The sequence below is a fragment of the Lampetra planeri genome, chromosome 40 (assembly GCF_965212315.1).
Source record: "Lampetra planeri chromosome 40, kcLamPlan1.2.h2, whole genome shotgun sequence".
Taxonomy (NCBI): Eukaryota; Metazoa; Chordata; class Hyperoartia; order Petromyzontiformes; family Petromyzontidae; genus Lampetra; species Lampetra planeri.
Window position 1 is genome coordinate 2329921 of NC_136146.1, and position 16225 is coordinate 2346145.

The 16225-nt window shown below is 47.3% G+C and overlaps 1 protein-coding gene across 1 annotated transcript in view; it reads left to right on the top strand.

The window, feature by feature from the left end:
• The window catches only part of LOC144731720 (protein Wnt-7b-like), a 28845-nt gene extending 13541 nt beyond the window's left edge, over nt 1-15304 (top strand). Inside the window, exons 2-4 of the mRNA XM_078612913.1 lie at nt 4773-4999; nt 8648-8919; nt 12037-15304. Of these exons, the coding sequence (XP_078469039.1) occupies nt 4773-4999; nt 8648-8919; nt 12037-12516 (979 nt within the window). The 3' untranslated portion in view covers nt 12517-15304. The remainder of the gene's footprint in view (nt 1-4772; nt 5000-8647; nt 8920-12036) is intronic.
• The last annotated feature ends 921 nt before the right edge of the window (nt 15305-16225 follow it).

Below are 16225 nucleotides of genomic sequence, written 5' to 3' on the forward strand. Positions count from 1 at the left end.
CTACATTCACGTACAAATGTGTGCATTGTGTATTTCCTACAAAGTTGGATGTGTGTTTTATATTACAACAGCTCCTTACCGTAATAGTTGTATTAAGACAGTATTTTTTTTTCTGACGATTGTGAATATATTTACCAACAGTTATTGATTCACAATTCACACAACACACACACACGCACTCTACCAATTATTTAGTAATGCTGCTGCATTGGCAGCGGTCCACGAACACAAATAACGACAACAACTCGACACGCATCACACGAGCACGGTATGTCTATTTAAAACAACAACAACAACTAAAACTCCGAGCTTCTGCATTAGCCACAATCACGGCAGTCGCACAAAGCAATGCTCACAATGCGACTGGGTGCATTATTCCTGCTCTGTGGGAGCCGTCAGTCATATTCATAATGTTCAGTTAAAGCCATCAGTCATCCTCAAAGTTTGTTTCGACGGTTTGTTTGTTTGTTTGTTTTTTAACACCAAACAAATGGTGGGGCCAAGATTCACATCAACTTGTGTGCACTGATGCAAGCAGAGAGACGACACGAGTTTGAATTGTCATTTCTCGAAAATGCGGCGGGGTTGTTTTTATTTATTTATTTTCCAAAATAGGCAATAGTCACGATCGTGGGTTATTTGTTTTTTGGTTCCCTGAGCTAACCCCAAAGACGAACGGTGTAAATAATTATTTATATATCGGCTCTTCACAAGCGCGCGCCATGGGCTGAACGACGAGCCGGCGAGATCGTAGCGGCGACATCGCCACGGAACAGAAATGCGGCGGTGCTCAGTCGCCGTGGAGCATTGCATGCGTTGGTTCGCACCGAGTGAGTGTTGGGGCTGGCTGCCATGGCAGTGGTGTGCACTGAGTGAGTGTTGGGGCTGACTGGGATGGCAGTGGTGTGCACTGAGTGAGTGTTGGGGCTGGCTGCCATGGCAGTGGTGTGCACTGAGTGAGTGTTGGGGCTGGCTGCCATGGCAGTGGTGCGCACTGAGTGAGTGTTGGGGCTGGCTGCCATGGCAGTGGTGTGCACTGAGTGAGTGTTGGGGCTGACTGGGATGGCAGTGGTGCGCACCGAGTGAGTGTTGGGGCTGGATGGGATGTCAGTGGTGTGCACTGAGTGAGTGTTGGGGCTGGCTGCCATGGCAGTGGTGTGCACTGAGTGAGTGTTGGGGCTGACTGGGATGGCAGTGGTGTGCACTGAGTGAGTGTTGGGGCTGGCTGCCATGGCAGTGGTGTGCACTGAGTGAGTGTTGGGGCTGGCTGCCATGGCAGTGGTGCGCACTGAGTGAGTGTTGGGGCTGGCTGCCATGGCAGTGGTGTGCACTGAGTGAGTGTTGGGGCTGACTGGGATGGCAGTGGTGCGCACCGAGTGAGTGTTGGGGCTGGATGGGATGTCAGTGGTGTGCACTGAGTGAGTGTTGGGGCTGGCTGCCATGGCAGTGGTGTGCACTGAGTGAGTGTTGGGGCTGGCTGTGATGGCAGTGGTGTGCACTGAGTGAGTGTTGGGGCTGCATGTGATGGCAGTGGTGTGCACTGAGTGAGTGTTGGGGCTGCCTGTGATGGCAGTGGTGTGCACTGAGTGAGTGTTGGGGCTGCATGTGATGGCAGTGGTGTGCACTGAGTGAGTGTTGGGGCTGCCTGTGATGGCAGTGGTGTGCACTGAATTAGTGTTGGGGCTGGCTGCCATGGCAGTGGGTGCGCACGCGCAAATAACGAAAACGAACTCGTCTCAATCGGCAGACATCACCGCGTCGAACGGGAAAGAACAAGAAACATGGGCTACGTTTTCGTTGCGCATGGTACACCGTGAAAGGTCTCCCTGCGTTTAAACAACACATGTCCCGCCTGTATCTGAATGAAAACGTTGGGAAGTGCACCTTCTTCTGAACCGGTCGATGTGTCTGTAATGTGAGGCGAGATGAAAGCTGGGGGTGCGTCTTACTTTCCGATGAGTCTTTCAATGCGAGGGGGCATACAGCCGTGCCCGACGGATGGGGAGAGCCCTTCCGATAGGATGCAATGGCTCCCGCAGGTATTGCTGATCTCGGCTGAGCAATTACCAAAGTATCCACAACACAAAGGAATGCGGCGTTGAGTTTTTTTGTATTTTACCTTGGTCCTAATGATAGTAATAATTCCGTCACATTGCTGCTGCTGTTCAGGTTTGGGGCATTCACCCGCACATCAGCGGTGGCTGTGTAATTGTACGTCACGCGCCCCGCGCCAAGTATCACACTCGGTAATGGCAGGTAATGTAACATAATTGGATTCGGCGATGAAAGGGAGAGCATTTGAATGAAGTTCCCTGAATAATAATAATATCGTTACGGGCGGAGCGGTGGCGCAGCGGGTTAGCGCATCTCGGCGATGAAACCTGAGTTCGATTCCGGGCCACGGCTGACATCTGTGGCGTTGAGAGTATTTGGCTGCTGTGCATTTCCACTTGATAAGCCACTTCGTTGAACCATTATTTGCGTCCAGGAGCTTCTGAAAAAGAGCTATACAGCTCAGTGGGCCTTAGCCGGTAAAAAAAAATTGTTTTAGAGGGTGATGTCTGAACCACGCCTGTTCCGCATCCCCACATTTATCAACTAGCACTGACCCACGTGGTGAAGTATGGTCAAACAACCTCTCTGACCACGTGGTTGAAGTATGGTCAAACAACCTCACTGACCACGTGGTTGAAGTATGGTCAAACAACCTCTCTGACCACGTGGTGAAGTATGGTCAAACAACCTCTCTGACCACGTGGTTGAAGTATGGTCAAACAACCTCTCTGACCACGTGGTTGAAGTATGGTCAAACAACCTCTCTGACCACGTGGTGAAGTATGGTCAAACAACCTCTCTGACCACGTGGTGAAGTATGGTCAAACAACCTCTCTGACCACGTGGTGAAGTATGGTCAAACAACCTCTCTGACCACGTGGTGAAGTATGGTCAAACAACCTCTCTGACCACGTGGTGAAGTATGGTCAAACAACCTCTGACCACGTGCTGAAGTATGGTCAAACAACCTCTCTGACCACGTGGTGAAGTATGGTCAAACAACCTCTCTGACCGACACAACGTGGGGGAGGGAGGCCATCATCCATAAAGTGTCTGCTAGTCGCTGTGAGGTTCGCGCACACTGCACAGTCTATGTTCTTACAGAGCACGCTATTTAAAAAGGTAATTAACTGTGTACTGTATTTTAAAAACCTAGTCGCATTTTAAATGAACGCTCACGAACGTGCTGGAAGGCATCTGGTTATATGTTTACAAATGTAAACGCGGTGAAATGTAACTGTATATTATTGTAGATAACACATGTGCTGAAACATTGAGTTATTTAATAAAAATCGACAATAATGTAAACAAATCACTTATTTGGCATATGTCTACCTTAGAAACACTCATTTGACTTTGAATTTATAATTTGTTCAAAGTAAGTCTTTCTGTTATATGAAAATACAATGCGGTTTAGAAAATGTTTTTTTTTATAAATGAGACCAAGATGTATAGGGTATACATCTTTAAACTGATATTTATTTATCAATTAGATGTGTTACTCTGTAAACAGTGATTTAACATAATATGCTGCACAGAGTTATTACATTACTTTATATAAATACATTATATTACACTGTGTAACATTTTTTTTTTGTTCCTGGGTAGTACGTATTAATTCCTAATTGCTTATGCCTCAAAAGTACAGAAAATGCCTTATTCCCCACAAACTTTGCTTTTGTGATCAGGACAATTATATTTTGAAATGTAACTATTTTCAATGAGCAAACGTGGTTTGCATTTGTGTCATTCCTTCACATAAAGTCCTGGTTACAAAAGCAAAGTTTGTGGGGAATAATAGCCATGTTTGACTACTTTTGAGGCATAAGCAATGAGATAATAACACTTACTACCCAGGAACAAAAATCGTGTTACATCGTGTTATCATTCAGTTATAGAATAAAGCACAGTCCCATCGATGACCACATTGCATCTTCGTTGTAATCCTCTCAAATGTGACTTGATGTATGAATGCGTTGAATGTACTTAATCGCCATCGTTGTGTTACTTTCTAGCAGCGTTGTGCACAAATACATCACGGTCCTATCTCACACGGTGGAGATGATTGTGAGTGAGTGATGGACATTTTTGTGATGTTTTAGAAAGCGCGAGAGAACCAAAACTTTGTTCAAATATTGTCGAATTTATGCCTATAACTAGAATACAAAAGTGACAAACTGAATGATTGTCTATAGGGTTTACTGATTTCACTCATAGGGCAGGCTCTGCCTAAGGGTTAACATTGCTTAAAGTCTCATGCAAAATACCAACAAATACATCGTCTCTATTGTCAGTAAACCAAAGCAATCTACCTCCCATGGAGTGTGATAGAAAGAATGAAAAGCCCACTAATAAGTTAATATTTATTTAATATTGTGCTTACACATGCGTTCAGGTCACAAAGCACGCACGCATTGCACAGTTCGTACTTGTGTACCAACGCGCGTTGTACGAGCGTTGTACCAACAGCAAAACAAAATCTCAGACAATCCAACACAACCCTAACCAAGAAACCGATTATCGGAATAGCCCAACCATTGTACCACATCATGGGTGGTCTCCGGATGACGCATAGAATTTGGCAAGTTATTCCTTGGGGACCTGGACACATTTGAATTTTGTTTCTCAATATGCCACTCATTCCCTGCTCCCCCATCACCCCTGTCCCTCCTCTCTCTCCTCTCTCTCTCTCTCCATCCCCCATCGCCCACCTGCAGGGCGCTGTCGTCTGTGGTTGCGCTGGGTGCCAACATCATCTGCAACAAGATCCCGGGTCTGGCCCCGCGGCAGCGAGCGTTGTGCCAAAGCCGGCCCGATGTCATCATCGTCATCGGGGAGGGCGCGCAGTTGGGCATCAGCGAGTGCCAGTACCAGTTCCGCTTCGGCCGCTGGAACTGCACGGCGCTGGGTGAACGTACTGTGTTCGGGCAAGAGCTCAAAGTAGGTAAGTCGCCTCGCTACAGCGGCACGCCCCGACACACGCGGTCCACACAGTCCACGCGGCGGTGCGTGGCTCACACACGCAGTAGTGTCGGTTACACACGCGGTCCGTGTGTCTCGTCACAGTCCCCTCTCCAACCACATAGACTGCTGGCTATACTCGCAGTCTGCCAGCACACCCAAGTCAGCATGTCTCACAGTACAACAGTCACATAGCCCTGTCGGCTGTGCGCACAGTCCACCGGCTACACAACTCACCCGTCTTGGAGGCGGTCAGCCTCGATCATCTATCGATACGGACCACCAGAGACCCAGACCACAGCCTAAACCCACCAGCTACATAATCAATTGGGCTGCACAATCCAGCTGCCTCACAGCTTCGCTAGCAACACAGTCTATTACTTATGCTCAGTCTGCTCGCTATAGTTTACCAAGATCAAGATGCATCCGAGACAGAGTCCACCAGTTGGAAAGCCCAATAGCTACATGGTTCACCCAATTCACAGTTGAGAAGTCCACCAGCGATACAGTCGACTGGATGCAACAGACATGCCACCAACCGCACACATGGTTCACCGAGCTACAAACTACTGCTGCTGCTGCTGCACGGTCTACCTTCGAAGAAGTTCACCAGTTAGACGGTCAATCGATTACAAAGCCAACCTTCTCAACAACAAAGCTGCTGGACAGATCATCGGTTATTCTCCACCAGTGGCCCTTAACCGTTACTGCAACCTTTGCACGCCTTTGGTTTTTAATCGTAAAAAATATTCATAACGTTAACAAATAATACATAGGTTTGATGAAACAAAGTTGTTGTACTTACATGTGCCCGTGGCTTAATTTGGTGTTTCGATGATTTATCTAAACAAAAAAAATCTGCCCGTGTCTCGCACTCCCAGAGAGGGCATCTCGCACGCCCAGGGGATGCGTGCACCCCAGGTTAAGAAGCACTGCTCTACACAGTCCAGCAATATGCGCCCAATGCACACACAACGCACAGTGACCATTGCCACGCCATGCAGTGCGTCACACTCCACAGGGTGACAATTTTCCACCTCGTCACTTCGTCTGCAGCGCTTATCACCTGGGCGGTGAACGTTGACGCGCATCCGTTGATCGGTTGTTGTGGAAAAAAATGGGGGCTATGTGTTTGTGGCCGGGGAAAAAAATATCCCTGATTTCCCCATCAATCACGTGACAGCTGAGGGGTGAGGGCCTGGTTTGATCTCTCATCGTTGGCAATGTGTCCACGTCGCGCCCTCTTTGAAGAAACCTTTCAATAGAATGTTCGTTTTTGGCGAGCATGAGCACGATTCGATTTAAGATTTTTTTTAACAACCGTGTTATGAATGTCCGCGTGAATCCATTAGTTTTGGTATCTCTCACAATCATATTTCCCTCATTACCACCAATTAAATTTTGGATGATAGTAGCACAAACATTCAAAGAGGTTTTAATATATATAAATAGTATCTTGCATGTCCCGGCACTTTTGACAAAGCCTTGAAGTCTATCACCCTCGGCGTGTTTCCAAAATGCTTGTTTAAAACAATATTCTTTTGCCAAACTGAGGTGGTATTTTGCTTACTACCAGAGGCGTTTGTCATTATTCCCGCCACTTAATGTGAAGGTGAGTGCACGGTGGGGGGGAGGGGGAGCTTCTCTTGACCTTAGCTATAACCTTAAGTCTTGACCTTCAGTGTGATTATGGGATAAGTGGCCCCAGACAGATCGCCGGTTCACAGCATTCTTTCTGCTGATGCTGTTAAGTGCTAAAGGCCATAGGTCAACGTGGAAAATCGGAATCTTGATTTAGACTGGAAGAGGAATCCGATGAGCTAGGAAGCTCTGTTTTTTTTTTTACAAATGTCCAGTAAGGATAAAAGGAGACAAATAAACTCAAGCAGAACATTTACACGAGGGGAAATTCTTCAGGACAGATTAGGCTCAACGTGACAAAGGTTTGCAGTATTATTAGAAATCTAAATTTGATGATCAACAACAGCAAATGCAATGCAGAAGAATATTTGCAATCGGTTAATATTACCCGCAGTGACATGCATAAAAAATATCGACAATGATGGTTAAAATGGAACAAACGGTGAAAAGGATGGAAAGGCTCACGTTTACAATTGCCCTGACAGGTGTAAATTGGAACACGTGGAACAGGAAACACCCGCAAATTAGAGACATCGTTTTGAACGTTAGGGAAAGCGACGAGGCCTTGGGCAGGAGGCGTTTGCTCTAAGGGACAATGGACTCCGATCGAGGCTGTTAACAGAATGGAAACCGTCTTCACGCAAACTCCGGTCGTCCTGACAGCGGCTTTTGGCTCTCCATCGAACAAAGACGGTTACCGCATCGCGCGCTTTCAGATGCGCTTCTGCGGCTGTCTGAAATGTGCTTCCTTCCGATATTAGCAAGCCACTGGAGCTATGCACTTTAAAATCTAAAGTGAAAATTAATTTATTTTGAACTGCTTTTTGTGTTTAGTTTGTAGTCTTTGCCCGCACCTCCGATTAGCACTGTTCGCTACGTACGGTGCGAAAGACGTTCAACATACATACAATCCAAAGGAGAGGTTGACCTCCGTAGGGATGGAGCGAGCGATGAGAAGTTTATGCTTCAGAATGACATGGATTGTGGGTTGTCACCGAACCATGAGGGATGCTGACAAGGTGGGAAAACCTTCATCCAGCAGTTGATAGACCATGACGTATGATGGTGGTTATGATGATGACCACCATCAGATTGAAGAGATGTCATCGAATTTGTAGGCATGAGCCGTGGAGGAGATCACAACGGGTCGAATGCAGGTTAGGAGGACGTGCAGATGTGATAAAAAAAATTAGTGACCTTAAAAAGATACCGCAGAGTCAACAAAATCATACACGTGCGGTGATGTCATAATGTCTATTAATCTCAGTAATGTCAGATACGTCCAACGATGTCACAAATGTTCAACATTGTATTTTTCGGGTTTTTTATTCTTTGATATTTGAGCATCGCTGGCCATCCAGAATCTATTTTCCACCGCGAGTCGTGCTGCTGGTGCTGGGGAGTCCTCCTCCAGTTGCCGCCCCCGTGTGGTGGTGGTGAGGGTGGTGGTGGTGGTGATGAGGGTGGTGGTGGTGGTGGTGAGGGTGGTGGTGAGGGTGGTGGTGAGGGTGGTGGTGAGGGTGGTGGTGAGGGTGGTGGTGGGGGTGGTGGTGGCGAGGGTGGTGGTGGTGAGGGTGGTGGTGGCGAGGGTGCCCCCTCCCCCCACAATGCTGTTTTTCAGTGAATTTCGTCGATGTCGCAAATGTCACCCCCCTCCCCCACTGATACGCGTCTCCTCTCCCGTGTCACCTCCGACCCCTCCGACCCCTACCGACCCCTCTGACCCCTCTGACCCCTACCGACCCCTCTGACCCCTCTGACCCCTACCGACCCCTACCGACCCCTATTGACCCCTGCGACCCCTGCGACCCCTACCGACCCCTACCGACCCCTCCCACCCCTGCCAACCCCTCTGACCCCTCTGACCCCTACCGACCCCTCCGACCCCTACCGACCCCTCCGACCCCTACCGACCCCACCGACCCCTAATAACCCCTCCGACCCCTCCGAACCCTCCAACCCCTACCGACCCCTACCGACCCCTCCAAAGGTAGCCGAGAAGCGGCGTTCGCGCACGCGGTGGCGTCGGCGGGCGTGGCGCACGCCATCACGACGGCGTGCAGCCAGGGCAACCTGAGCGAGTGCGGCTGCGACCGAGCGCGCCAGGGCTCGTACAACGCGCGCGAGGGCTGGCGCTGGGGCGGCTGCTCGGCGGACGTCCACCACGGCCTCGAGCTGTCGCGCCTCTTCGTGGACGCTCGCGAGGTGCGCCAGAGCGCGCGCACGCTCATGAACCTGCACAACAACCGCGTGGGACGCAAGGTGAGCGCCCGGCGGTCGCTCGCCAGCCGTCGTCGCCGTCGTCACGCGGCGGTCGTGTAGACAGCCAACGAGAAGTCGAGAGGGGGGAAACCAGGATTCCAGCCTCGTTTGCGAGAGTGGACGCGAATCGACGAAGACGACAAAAAAATGTAAACTGAAAAAAGAATTGGCCGTAAATAACGGAGCGGAGCTAAAGCTGCGTTTAGAGGAGGAACAAAAATGTTCGCAAATCTACGTAACTATTAAATCAAATAGAATTTCCCGTAAAATGATGTTTTTTAAAATCAAATTACGATGAAAACAATTAAAATTACGATCACGTGATCTATCACTACAAGCATCTTAGCAACACTAATCAGGGGGAAATATATTCGATGTAATCGACCTGGAAACACTGTGCTTCTAATCTGAGTAAAGTGCAATCACTTTGCATCAAGGACTCCTTCATGCACTGTCGAGGCTTACAAGGTACATGCTCACCTGCTTACGGGATTTGAGAGTTGTATTTGGCCACCAGTAAAGGAAAGCATCCCCCCCTCCCCATCCTTGGCTTAGAATGACACTTCTGGATGAGCAGTTTGGACAAAAACATCATCCCGTATGAAGCAGGCAAGACACTTTAATAAAATCCCCCAAATGTAATCAGAATCGGAGTCAAAAGTTTATTTGCCACTGAGTAAAGCCACAGAGAGCTAAGAAACAATTTTTCAATGATGACTCGGCCAGCAGACAACATCACAGCATTCCACAATTACAGATCAAACATTTAACAAAAGCAGTTATGTTGCACAATCAAATGATGCAGAATTGCAATGACGGGTCACTTGCAAAATGTGTCTTTCTCACCCCCGCCCTCGCAATCCGAGCGAGCATTAGAGCGTTTTGGAACGTCACGGCTAAAAAAAAAAAAATTACTTTTCCATTTTACCTCGCAAAGATTGAAACACCGCAGGGGGTTACCGAATTTGACCGCACGCAGCTCTCTCGTTGACCTTTACCTCTGACCTTCTACTTTTAACGGGTCACTCCTCTTCCTCCCCTCCCTCCCTCCATCCCTGCTTCCCTCCCTCCCTCCTTCCCTCCCTCCTTTTTTACAATCAGTGGAAACAAGAAGATGCTCGGTGTATTCGACACTTTGCTTCGTTCATCATTTCGTAATTTTTTTTTTTTTAGTTTTTAAAACTTGGCTTTATGTAAACCCCCCCCCCTCTCGCTCGCTCGCTCGCTCGCTCGCTCTCTTGCTCGCTCACTCTCTCGCTTGCTCTCTCGCTCGCTCACTCTCTCGCTCTCTCGCTCTCTCTCGTTCTGCACGCAGCCCCCCTCGCAGTCCGACGGCCTCCGACAGGTAGCTCATATCAGTCCTTCGCCTGCCTTCTCACACCAACCCCTCCCAAACCCCATCTCAGACTCTCTCGCATTTCACAAGCAGATGAAACAGCAACATCACAGCTATGCAGACAGTTTGGGATTTGCAGGGTTAAAGATGGATTGTTTGAGAAGCGAGAGAGAGGTTTTTTTTTTAAACCCCACCTGGTTGCACAGCTCCCCCCCGCCCTTTGGTGCCCCTCCCGAGAGTGCGAGAGAGAAAATATTTAAGCCCGCGGACAATAAATACCAAGGCAGGTTTTCACAAGAGCGTGTCATTGTGCGTTTGTCGTAATGGTGTTATGGCAAAAATTAACCCACTTGCCACGAAAGCCCGCAAAGGATGCACGCTTTGTTTTGTAAAATGACCCTCGAAGTGAGAGACGCTCCGTCACGGAGCGATCCTCCTGCGACGGCATCGTAAGTGGCCGCTTTAAAACCACGGCCGCGTTAGGTGGCCGTGCGTTCTTGTGAAACACATTTAAAATGCTGAACTTTACACGATTTGAGTGTTTTTTACCAAATGCATTAGTTTGATTCACAGTGTTTTGCAATTGACGCAAATTTATATATCAGCTATATCGTCTCCGGTAACCATTGCAATGAGTTAGAGGGATATTGCTGTTGAATTTAAGACATTAATATCGACAACAAAGAGGTTACTACGTTCATGACGTATGTGGCAATATTTTGAGAGCATTATTATTTTTTATTCTTTGGAACCAGATTTATGAAAGCCAAAATCGACCTTTTTGTGATATCGTTCAGCTTCATTAGAAATGTATCAAGTCTGTGTTAGATGTCATAGAGAAGCATAGACGTGGAATATATTTGGGGTGTGCATGTTCTCCCAGTGGTTCTCCGGTTTTTCCCTCCAGATTTAGAATCACCGTGCGTTCACAAATGATAGCCCAATGAAGTGTTATATAGATCAATGGTCCTTACCTCGTCAAAAAAAACCCATCTTTTAAAAATAGTTTATAGTGTCCGGGCCGGCTGCATGCTGTTTGGAACGATGTCTGGCTGTTCGTCCCACGTTCTGGGAACCAAATTCAGTGGTGATGTGTGAACGGACGGACGGAGAGAGCTCGTGCATAAACACTGATGACGAACGCTTGTGTTGCAATAGAAACGTCGTAGTTTTTTGTTATGTTTAGTTTTTTTTCTTTGAACCTATCTACGTGACTTTACCAAAAGACACAACAAATACTAAAAATAGCTTTACAAATAAGAACAAAATGTATTAATCTGGAATTACATATATTCAGCATTCATATACAACTACCAAAACTCCGATTCAGCACGATGCAAAATAAGTTCAACATTCATGCAACTTTTTTATTCAAATTCATACAATATTCCAATACTAGCAATGAATCCCATGCTGTGTCAGTTTTTGGGGGTTAATTTGACCTTACTTCACCATGCCGGTTAGTGCAGGTTGGTAAAGGCAGCTCTTGTTAGCTATAGCCAGGAATCAAACTCCGTCACCCAGTTCACAGTTCAACGTGCTTAACCGCTGCGCCACCACTCGTTTGAAAATCCAATATTGCATTGGTGTAAGCGGTAAAACCCAACGGCCCAGTGCAAGGATGCAGTCGGCTCGCAACTTGTGTTTGAACACGCTTCGCTCTTCACGCTCTGCCGTAACCCGCCTTCTGTTGGCGGCACGGGAACCAGCGGCGGCACGTGTATTTCTTGGGGCGCTTGTTCGCAGATGTTCCTTATCGCCATTTCCACTCCACCGACCAGGTGCTGGAGGAGAAGATGAAGCTGGAGTGCAAGTGCCACGGCGTGTCGGGCTCGTGCACCACCAAGACGTGCTGGACCACGCTGCCCAAGTTCCGCGAGGTGGGCTACGCGCTCAAGGACAAGTACGAGCACACGGTGCACGTGGAGCCGGTGAGCGGCAGCCGTTACCTGCGGCCGATGTTCCTCAAGGTGAAGAAGTCGCGCTCGTACCGCAAGCCGCTCGACACGGAGCTCGTGTTCACCGAGCGCTCGCCCAACTACTGCGAGGAGGACCCGGCGACGGGTAGCGCGGGGACACGCGGTCGCCTGTGCAACCGCACGTCGCCGCACGCCGACGGCTGCGACCTTCTGTGCTGCGGCCGCGGCTACAACACGCACCAGTACACGCGCGCGTGGCAGTGCAACTGCAAGTTCCACTGGTGCTGCTACGTGCGCTGCAGCGCGTGCAGCGAGAGGACAGAGGAGTACACGTGCAAGTGACGGAGGCGGGCGGTCGGTCGGTCGGTTGGTCGGTTGGTGATGCCCTCTTGAAATGATGGGGCGAGGGAGGGCAGTTTGATTTGTGTTTGTTTCGGTTTTTATTGCCGGCGTTAAGTATTGAGCTCGTTTGATTTTACGTTTTTGTTTCTTGTGGTGGTGTTGTTTTTGTCGGCGTTCTTTTTGACAGTTTTTTTATTTTTACTTTTAGTTTATTTTAATTTTAAATGATTATAACGCGGGGTGAAATGGAAGTGTAATTTCCATGGCACGCGATTCGTGAGACGGTGGATTTCAATAATGACAGATCCCATCGCCGTGTGCTTAAAGTGCCGATTGAGAGTGGGAAGAATTAATTGAGGACCGTGGACGCAAATTTCCTTTCGTGAAAGAGGGGCAAAGTTTTAACCTCAACAGTTTAATTACTTCTGAAAATCCATTTACATTCAGAAGTAAAGTTAAACAAAAATGAAGTTAAACATGCTGTTGCTGCAAAGCATACCCAATTAATCTTTGCATGCAGGATATAAACATTAAATAACTTTTAAAATTGAATTATATTTTTACATTAATTTTAACAAGTCTCCGCGAATAAGGTAACACAAAAAACTTACTGTGGAGTATTGTACTTTAAGTATAATTATTTTTGTTTAAATTTTCAGATTGAAATGAATCAATATTTTGTTGTTGCGAGAAATTAACAAACTTAAGAAAAAAGTTAAAATAATAGCAGCAATATACGGGTTTGTGAGGGGGGGAGGGGGGAAATCGGTGAATTTGAATCTTGAACACACAACGCCGGCTTTTTTTTCGTTTCCATACAGCTGATGCCGCAGAATATCTTGTTGCGTATCAACTTTTGAATGTGTTCCTCGTAACTAATTTATAGGGGTTTGGCATAAAAAAAATAAACCGCGAGACTGAACGTTGACGGTACACGTGGACTCGTGGAGAATATTTGCTTCCGTTTAGCATTTTAGGCAAAAGTACATTTCTCTACCTTTTATTTATTTTTATTTTGTACGGACTTACTATTAAACTGTAGGGAAGTCTTGCTTAGCAATGCATTTATTTGTATATTTTGCAAGAGAGTATTTTTATATGAATATTTTATTTATATTGCTGTTTTTTTTTTGTAAATGTAACTGCTGAGGGGAAAAGTTTATTTGGAACACTGACAGATTAATTGTTTAAGTTGCGGTACACGATGTCCTCTCTCGACGCTTGCATAGTAACTGAACTGCACTAATTGTGAAGAAACACTGCAATAGTTTGACACGACAGTCTTGGCCACTTACAAGGGAATTGACGACGAGTGGCCTACCCCCACGGAAGTGCAGATTGATTCACGCGCCGGATTTTCAATCCAAAGGTCGCCGGTGTGATCCCATATTCCAGCGCGGAAGTTGAAACTCAAATCACCCCCCCCCCCCTCCACCACCAACCTCTGTCCACCTGGCAATGTAAATGAAAACACCTGAGGTCAACACGTGGCGGTGGGGTCAAGTCTGGGGACGTCCACCTCTTCCAACACGTCTGGTCAACGTGGAAAGGTGGACCCAAGTCCCCTTTAGAGTTTGTGCGAGCGGAGGGCCTTGCGTTAGCGGTGGCGTGAGCGAGCATTTGCAGGGGCTGCACCTTTGCCCACATTTACCCAGCCTGCCCCACGAAATCGTTCCAGTTCCTTTGATTCAGAACCAGGTGAATGTGACGTACAAGATCGATGTTATACGAATGTGTAATACGCTCCACGATTGACGCGACATCACGAGGCTTTCATCCAGCAGCGGGTGAAGAAAAACGCCTGTGAATGAAAATTAGTACGATCATCATTATAATTGTTACCCATAACAAACAACAAAATATAAAGCGGGTAGAATCGTCATACCGTATATGTCGAGCGTAATAAAAAATGTGATTTTTCTTCTTGATTATCACGGCCACGAAGCCAACAATCGTTGACGTTGACAGCAGAGCGAGCGGCTCATCTGGGTCACAGCGAGCGGCCTAAGGCCCTTCGCTTAGCAGCTACAATGAGGGCGATTGATGGGCACGAGGTTTGTACAATCGGATCAGCCGGGCAGTGGACAGCACACCGAATGGGGGGTGGGGGGGAACACCAAAGGTGAATTGTGTAGCAAACACAATAAGTAAGGCTGCAAGCAAGCAGGGGTTGGCCAACATTTTCAAAACTGGAGGGGAAGAATAGAGGACGAATCCTGAAACGCCTTCATAACAAAACAAAAAAAAGACGGGGTATACAGACTGGCGGTTGAAAACCTGTGGTAGAACAAATTCAGTTATTTTGCGTTTGTCTCTTTTTTTTCTGGTCTAAGCACTATAGTTGTGGGAGTGCACGAAACTGTGGTCATATTGTCTGCCAGGCATGCAACACGTAGTCATGGGGTGGGTTTGTCCTGCGGTTTATTTTATATTTTGTTTCTCACGAAAGCACGGTTTGTGTACAAGCGGTGCGTTTCGGGACTTAAACGGCCACGGGACAGAAGCATAAGGAGCGGCGGCTGCGGTGGCGGCCGCGGTGGTGGCAGGCGGGGGCGCGCACCGTCTTCGGGATTGCACGGTGTTCGAGGCTACCGTAGTCTCGTTGTTACCATGAGTGAGGCCCCCCCCCCCGCCCGCCTTATACACCCTGGAATTGTCGCGCGAACGCCAAGGCAGGATGGGCGCAGTGCGTTTCGCCGGCCTGCGTGCCCACGTTGTTGTCGGCGTATGAAATAATTTTTGCCTACGCGCACAAACCTCCGCAGAGAAATAAATGGCCATCACTGCATTTTTTCGGGTCTGCTTTTGTCCACGTTTAAAACAACAAAAAACAACGATGAACGTGATTGTCTTGAAAAGGGTTACCTGGCTGTCGACCCGTGTTGTACGTTGTGATGATGCGTTGGCTGCTCTGAGAGTTCGCAGTAAGACGAGTGTTTTTTTTTCTTAAATGTAAATTCCCCAGATTTAAAATGAATATTCAATTTCTAATCAGTGGCCTGCTAACGGATAATAACAGTAATACAGTTATAATAATACGAATGTCTGTTTTGCCACTTAAAAATAAAGTAAACCATACAATCCACCACAACAGCAAGTCATAACGTTTGTGCTTTGTTTTCTGTGCTGAGGCTCCGTGGAATTTGCGTGGTGAACAGCCAATGAGCACTCGCCCTGCTGATGACTCGGAAATTTAAAACCAGTCCAGCATTTATCTGCTTAAATTATGGCGTGAAACAATTGTTCCATACGCTGATAGGCAAATGGAGAAAAAAAATACTTAATTTATTATATTTTCGTGGTGAAACAGATTCGTGAATTATTCTGGTAACCAAAATATGACATGACAGAAATTCCACATTATGACGATTCCATTCAAGGATTCGTTCTTTATAGAACTATTTAAAATATATATTTATTTAATTTTACCAGGCAAGACCCACTGAGCTATACATCTCTCTTTGTTAGATGGCCTGGCCACAAATGATACCTCAACGAATTAGCGTAACACGTGGATGCTTAAAGCAGCCAAATACTCTTAAAAACATGTAGATTCTAAATGTGGAAGTACAAAACGGAGAACCCAGAGAAAATTCCACTAGACCACGGGGAGAAGAATACAACTCCAAATATACAAGGGTCAGGGTCTGCTGGATCGAACTAACGACCTCCTGCATACCAGGCGATGGAATTAACATCTTAACATCAT